The sequence below is a fragment of the Macaca fascicularis genome, chromosome 3, assembly GCF_037993035.2.
Source record: "Macaca fascicularis isolate 582-1 chromosome 3, T2T-MFA8v1.1".
Taxonomy (NCBI): Eukaryota; Metazoa; Chordata; class Mammalia; order Primates; family Cercopithecidae; genus Macaca; species Macaca fascicularis.
The window spans coordinates 162587339-162595526 of NC_088377.1; the positions used below are offsets into that span (position 1 = coordinate 162587339).

General features: G+C 33.4%; 1 protein-coding gene across 2 annotated transcripts in view; it reads left to right on the top strand.

Moving 5' to 3' along the window:
* The window catches only part of ING3 (inhibitor of growth family member 3), a 30009-nt gene extending 22489 nt beyond the window's left edge, over positions 1 to 7520 (top strand). For both annotated transcript variants that reach the window (XR_012432818.1, XM_005550612.5), the window contains 3 exons: positions 962 to 1154; positions 3496 to 3534; positions 5017 to 7520. Coding sequence is in view for 1 of the 2 variants with exons in the window: in XM_005550612.5 (XP_005550669.1) it covers positions 962 to 1154; positions 3496 to 3534; positions 5017 to 5133 (349 nt within the window). In the remaining variant the exon portion in view is untranslated. The remainder of the gene's footprint in view (positions 1 to 961; positions 1155 to 3495; positions 3535 to 5016) is intronic.
* Positions 7521 to 8188: the final 668 nt, after the last annotated feature.

Sequence of the window (8188 nt, forward strand, 5' to 3'; positions counted from 1 at the left end):
CTTAAATTGAGTCTGTTAATAGATGACTTCCATTTATCTTCTTTTATTCATTAAGATAAATCATTTTATGGAACTACTTTTCATTTATTACCCTTTATTTTGCCATGTATGTCAAGGTAAATTAATGCAAAGCAAATTATATCCTGGTGATTTTTTTTTTTTTTTAAACAAGATTGTTCATTTTGATGAAGAGTAAGCAAAGCATCTTAATTCTTAGTCTTGGGCCCCAAAAATGAATGGTATGAAAATATCCCTAGATTTTGTATATGAGACTTGGGATCATTTTATAAGCTTTGAATATGAAAACTTAATAGCATTTATCACTGTCAATCCCAGGTAACTGAATATCCTGGATGTTTACACATAATGAAAGTTCAAATGCTAGGCCAAAATAATTAGTTACCTAGTAGTTATATTTTCTGTATTTTTAAATATGTTATATTTTTTGTGAATTAATCCCTAAAAGAATGATCAATATGAAATAACCACGACAGAAATGTCAAACATCTTAAAAATTAATTCATCTTAATGGTGCAAGTTTAATATAATTTCTTATGATAAAGTTCTATACTTGTAGAATTAAAATAGCATATGGCTTAGCAATAAATTACTTGTGAATTTTCAGTCCTGGTTCCCTGCCATACTCGTGGTAGGTATTCACCCATCAATTGATGGTTATAACCACTTTTATCACATGGTTTTGTGTATATGTGCTTTAGCTTTTGATGAAGAGTATTCAGTTTACTTAAAAATACATATAATGTCTCTGTAAAGTAGCCAAAATTTATGTTAATTCTTCACAGTACTACCTATAATTTAAGTCATTGGTAAATCCAGATTACTTTAGCTTAGACTTTAATTTATACATTTGATGTCATTTCATTTTATACTATTTATTAAGGAGTTATTCTCTGGTAACTTCTGGATGGTGAGCAAATAAAACTTATACTATTTTTTTCAGAAACAACAACAAGTCTTCAAGCCAACAGTCATCATCTTCCTCCTCCTCTTCTTCTTTATCATCGTGTTCTTCATCATCAACTGTTGTACAAGAAATCTCTCAACAAACAACTGTAGTGCCAGAATCTGATTCAAACAGTCAGGTTGATTGGACTTACGACCCGAATGAACCTCGATACTGCATCTGTAATCAGGTAAAAGTCTGGTATATGTCTATAAAAGTATAATCTGAATAAACTGGAAGAAAGAGAACTATTTCATTTTTAAGCATTTTTAAAAACTCACTAAAATACCCCTGCTTTGTTTGTATACTTTTCTCTCCCTTCTTACAAAAGTGACATTTGCTGTAAATACTGAGTATAAAGAAAAATGTTACCCATAATCCTAACCCTCAGATACAACCTGTAACTAAACATTTTTGATGTACCACTACCATATACCTCACGTGCACATTGGCTGCCTTAATAAAATTGAACAGACTGGGTAGCTTAAACAACAGAAAATTATTTTCTCACAGGTATGAAGGCTGGGAAGTCCAAGATCAAGGTGTCCACTGACTCAGTTCTGGAGGAGGGCTCTCTTCCTAGATGCAGACTGCTGCCTTCTCACTGGGTCCTTACATGATAATGAGGGAGAAAAAGAATACTGTGGTGTCTCTTCTTGTAAGGGCACCAGCCTTTTCAGAGTAGGACCCCACTCTATGACTTCGTTTAACCTTTACCACCTCCTCATAGGCCCTGTGTCCAATTGCAGTCACGTTGGGGGTTAGGGCTTCAACATATGAATTTTGAGACGTAAGCATGCATTTCATAACACATATATATGCAGATAATGCACACACGTGTGTGTATGTAAGTTTGTCAGTAGGAACCACAGTGTATACCTTCTTGATGCTGGCTTTTTTCTCTAGATCAGGTATTTAGAGAAATTTTTCTTTAAAATCATATTTGTAATCTTCACATAGTTATCTCTTATACCATCCACTATAGTTTTTTTAACCAATTCCTAGCTATAGATTATTTTAGTGGTTTTAATTTGTTTGAAATTAGGGATAATATTACGATAGGCATTTTTTAAATGGAATCCATTTTGTACATCTGATTTTCTGGATAATCTTTTAGCAATAAAATTAGGCATAAATGTTTGACAGACTACCAAAATATATTTTCTAGAAATTTATTACCAAAAACTAATGAACATACCTGTTTACTAAATGCTGTCCAACAACTGGATATTATTTTCTTTTAAAACCTAAGCACCAATTTGATAGTTTTATGTCACAGTTGTTTTAAATACACTAATATTAAAGTTGGACATCTTTTGACCATTTTTGTTTTTCACATTATGAATTGACATCTAATAGTATTGGCTGATTTTTCTATTGTTTTTATTATGTACTTTAAATATTTGCTTGATTTAGTTATTTTTAATAATTCTAAAATTTTGATTTTTTGTAGTTATGACTGTTAATCTTTTTTTTTATGAAGCAAGCCATGGATTATATACTTAGAAGGGCTTTCTCTTTGGCTCTTCTTTCCATAAAAATTTGTCTTGTATAATATTTTCTCCTAGTTTTTATGTGATTTTGTCTAGTTCTTTGCATGCTTCAGTTTCTTCACATTTAAGTCTTAGCCTATCAGCAGATTATTTTGTCTAACAGTGTGAGTTACCATTCCGATTTTTAAAAATTTTAACAATTTGTTAGCTGTTCTACTATCACCTGATAAACATTTTTCAGCACAAATGGTTAAGGAAAGCATATCCTGTATTCTCACAACAAAAGTAGATTACTTGCAAAAGAACAAAATCAGACTGAACCTAGAGTTTTCCTCTGTAACACTGAAAAACTAGAAGGTGATGAAATATTTCTGTAGAGCTTTTAGGGAAAGATTAAGAGCCCCCAAAAAACTTGATATTCAAAGAAGTTATTTCTATGCATAGGACCATGTAAATATATTGTCACTCATGCAGAGAATCAGAAGGTATGCCATCTAGTTAATCCTGTCTGAAAAATTATTCAGTCCACTGAGAACTTCAGTGAACTCAACAATTAGCAAGTTACACCCTAAAGTGCTGGTGATGAACAGCAAAAGCAAAATGAGAAAGGACATAAAATAGAGAAGTTTAGAAGTTTCAAGGAAGTGGGCTATTAATTGCAAAAATACAGATAACCTAATGTGACCCAAGAAGTAAAAACTTTCAGTAAGTAAATAATCAAGAAAGAAACTGAAAATTTTTACAATAAGAACTACCCAGAAAGATGACTCCTTCATCCGGGTGATTTATATGGCAAGTTCTTCCAGACTTCTGAAGGGCAGATAATTCTTGTGCATTTCTTCCCACCCTTGCCCCATGCTGCCATGAGTATTGCCCCATGAGTATTTCAGGAAAAAACTAATTATACCTTGATTCTCAGTGTGATTGTATATTCAGTGTATTTCCCTCTATTTTCCAGCAGTATCATAAACAGTTAATTGGGATTTAGGTGTTTGTTACATAGTCATAATAAAGATATTTCAATTTTTTTTTAACTAGGTATCTTATGGTGAGATGGTGGGATGTGATAACCAAGATGTAAGTATTAAATTTTTCTATTTAGGAATGAAAAAAATCACAGGTTGTCATTACTTGAATATTTGTCTTATTTGCTGTATGGCTTGGTCTAAGAAAACAGGTTTGCAGGTATATTAATTATGTTATGCTAATGCTAGAATATTCCTCTTCAAAATAGGGTAATGTCCCTTAATGTGTTCCCTATTTTAATTTTTAAAGCTAATTTTATGGTTTTCTGTGCAGATGGTTTGTCTCAGAAGTGTTATGTTGTATGAAAATTATAAATATCCTCCTTTCCCTTTGCTAAAAAATACTGTGTTTACTAGAATCCGGTTCATTTATCACATTGAAGAAATGGAATTTTAAAACAATTCATTCTTTCAGGCTGCACCATGCTAAAGTGAAGGGTGGGATAATTGAGGGTCTAATGTGAGATTATCTTCCTCTCATGAGTATATTTTTTACTGTACTGTGCAGGTGTCAGCTGATAAGAGCCACCTCTGATCTAAAAAGTAAAGGAAATTTGAAAGGAAGGAATTCCTGGTTTTTAGGAGACTTAATTTTAGTTAGAGATATGTATTTTTATTCAATACTGAGAATATTGTTGTCTAGTAATTTTGACTCCCTCCTTATTTAGTAGTGACAGGATCCTAAGATTAACAAGAGTTTTAAATTTGTAAAACAATCTGAAGATTGAGGGGGTTGGCTAGGTGCATTAAAATGTGTACTTTTCCTAGACCTGATAGGGTCACAGCAACATGCTCACGTAGATGGGGACAGACCCTCCTTCTATTTCCCTATGTAGAATCCCTTGTAGGCTGTTTGTGGTTATTGCAAAAACAGTATTGCCCAACCATTTCAAGAATATCACTGTAAACTCTTCTGGCACAGTTAGTGAAAATGATGAATGAGATTTCTGTGAGTACCAGCATCATGCTTCTCTGATTCTTCTTATTCCCAGTTGTGCTCTTTAGAGTGCTAAGACTTTCCTTGAAAGAGTTTTCTGCTTAATATGTTTCAGAGAGGAATACTTTTTCTCTACATTTCTAGGAATAGAAACACCCAGGTAGAAAATCCAGGGAGTAAGACATAAATTAATGTCTTTAATTACAATCAGCTTATTCTGCTTTATGAGACAGCAAATAAGGCTATTACATAAAATCTTAAGATATATTTACCTTCTACATAGAAGACTCATCTCACTTCTTTTTGCCCTTTAAAGTTGAAAATTAGTGAATTTTCATTCATTAGGATGATGGGAATAGATTACATGGACCTCAGGATTCTTGAAGATGCGTAATTTTTTGTGCCTTCATTTCCTTATTCCTGAAGCTTGTCGTTTAGTCTAAATGATGTCTAAATAATCTAGATCTAAAAATTCTGATGTTACACATCCAATTATTGTTAAATTAAATAGATTATTCAGTCTCCTGAGCATATTTTAATATACTCTCTTGCCTTCAGAAGTACTGATAACTTGTTTTTTTGCAATTTTGCCTCTAGTGCCCTATAGAATGGTTCCATTATGGCTGCGTTGGATTGACAGAGGCACCAAAAGGCAAATGGTACTGTCCACAGTGCACTGCTGCAATGAAGAGAAGAGGCAGCAGACACAAATAAAGGTGGTTCTTTTGTTTGAGGAAGAAATAAACTTCAGCTGAACATTTTATATAGGACTTTAAAAAGAAGAGAAGAGAAAGAGGAAACAATGCATTTCCAGGCAACCACTTAAAGGATTTACATAGACAATCCTATAAGATCTTGAACTTGAATTTTATGGGTTGTATTTTAATAATGTAAGTAAATTATTTATGCACTCCTGGTGTGCTATGAATATTATTCCAGTTAGCCTTGGATTATTTCAGTGGCCAACATATGCAGACATTTGTACTCCTCAACCATTTTCTCAAAGTAATGGGCATTCTATGATTTAGACTTCAAGGAATTCCAATGATGAAGATTTTAAGGAAAATATTTTATATTCAACAGGTATATTCTGCTGCATGTACTGTACTCCAGAGCTGTTATGTAACACTGTATATAAATGGTTGCAAAAAAAAACAAAAAAATAAGTCAGTGCTTCTAAAAAGAATTTAAGATAATGGTTTTTAAAATGCCTTTATAATAAGCTTTGTTTCTTTGTGAAACTAATTCAGCAGGCTGAAGGAAATGGTTCATGTGATAAAGTGGGCTGGTATCCTCTAGAGTACCTGGGTACATAAACAGAAACTCCTGTAGGTGAAAAGTAATTTGTGCCATTAGTCTTTCTATGTTTCTGCATCCAGATAGAGTGCAGTTCATGAGGGAGGGGGCGGGGGACTGAAGGGGCAAGGGCGTTAAAGTGATACATTTTTATACCAAATGTGTTTATTTTTTTGTGCAAGTAATCCTTAAAATTGCAATTGTATTAGGTGTTAAAATAAAGTTTTTAAAAAATTACTTGTATTTATACTTTACATACTTAATAATGAAAATTTCTGAATTCCAATTAACTCTCAACTTTCATAATCTAAAAAGAATCAGAGGCCCAGGACACAGAATACTGTGTAATCTGTGATGTCTTTAATAATGTTTAGAATTTGTGATATGAGAATACAGGAAAGATATTTTTAATGTAAATTTGAAATGCCAATGTATTTCTTTTTTAGCACATCTTATGGCTTTTCCTTCAGTCTAAAAGACATGAAAGAAGTGTAAGTACAGCAGTTAAAATGAAAATACTGGTTATGGGTGTTTTGACTAGAGGCAATGTATCCAAATAGAGTGAAGAGACCCCCCCTGGTTGGGAGCTTCAAATTCAGCTATTTTCGATTCTGCCACTTACTGATACAACAGTTAATTCAAATTTTGTGTTGCTCTGGGCCTTATTGCACCAGGGTGATGCTGGCTACAGAATAGGTCTTATTCTATAGGTGCTATTTAAATTATAAATTTGCATAGTGGAGGTTTTATTTAAAGTATAATATCGAGTCTGGTCTATAGAAAAATCCTTAACTTTTAAGATACTTAATACATCATATATCTTTTATATTGAAACGTACGGGGTCCATCAGATTTCTGCTTTAATTAAACCACTTACGAGCTTCTTAGAACTTATTCAGATAACAGTGTAAAATCTATGCAGTGCTACCCAAAGGGTGTGAGGTAGATAGGGGATTTCAAAGGTCTCTTCCACCTTTGAGATCCCATGATTCTGAGCTGCCACAGTCTGATTATACAACTCTGCCAGCCCCCTAAACAAGTTAGGTTCATTTGTGGGTACTCATGATTTCATAATATCGTGATTATCACCATTTCATGATACTCAATATTTTGAGATTTTATAACCCTTTAAGAAGTGATAAATAATGTAGTATTCAATTCGTTTATCAACGTATATTGCCTGGAAATACTCACATGTATCATTTACATCCTCTCTATATTGTGACTGTTCCAACCTCATTCATTTTATAGAATTGGTCAAAAGAAAAAGCCTTATGCACAGCCTTATTTGAAAAGAAAGTTCTTTGTCTGAATCAGGAACATCCTGTTTTCCAGCTGCTACATCCCCTTTCAGTGTGTGAATTCCACTCCTTACCAAATCACTTAGAAAACACTTTGACAAGTTTTAAACTTAAACACTGAATATTTTATGAAGCATACATAAAGAAAGAAACCAAAATTTGGTGCAGGTATTTAGTCATGGGTAGAACCTGTTAATATCTGAATCATATATAATGGGCCCAAACATGGAACTACCTCATCGCCCCCCCAAAAATGTGGCCAACTATTAATATTCTTTGTGACATTTACACCAAGCAGCAAAGTAAGTATTTCTGGTATTATAAAGTAAACATTCAAATTCTCTGTTGTACAAAACTCATGTAACAGTTGGTGGGACAAAATATCCAAATGTGGGTTCAGAGTTCATAGGTGGTGAAAACTGAGGCCTTACTGCTGTGGAGTGTATATCAAAATGTTCGTGGTGACACATTTGAAGCAATAAATGGCTTAATTAAATGCCAAAATGAGGCTGAGTGTTTGATCAGCATACAATCATTCTTTTCTAGGGCAGTTTATATTTTTTTGCTCTCTTCTCCTTTAAAGCAAATTCCACGTTTTAGGTTTTTAACCATTTTAAGTTTGTGCAATGTTAGTGCCCTTTGTCCTTAGACTTTAGAAATGGTCTTATTGACCTAATTAATTATTTTAATCTTGTGCAAATAAATGTCTAACAAACTTGGGTTATAAAGGGGTAAGATACTCTTTAATGAGTAGACATTGCAGTGGTTTCCCCCTCAGCTCGCACAGATAAAAATACATTTAGTTTTTAGCAGATGGGTTTTAAGAGAAAAAAAGACCCTCAACAATATTATTTAACTTTACAAATATTAAGCACCTAGATGCTGAGAATATACATACGAAGGTATTATATGTGTGTGGGGGGAGTTGGTGGGGGCAGACATGTTAAATGTGATATCTTGATAAATGCTATAATGGATATACAAAGCACTGGGAGAACACTGGGAGGCAGGGAAATTGATTACTGAAGTAATCAAGAAGACTTAACAAAGCAGCTAGCATTTGAACTGAGTCCTAAAGACAGATGTAGTAGAGATGGCGTTCAAGGCAGAAGAGACTCTTCAAGGCCACATGCATTCTGGAACTTAAGGCAGTCTGGAAAGAGTGGCCATGA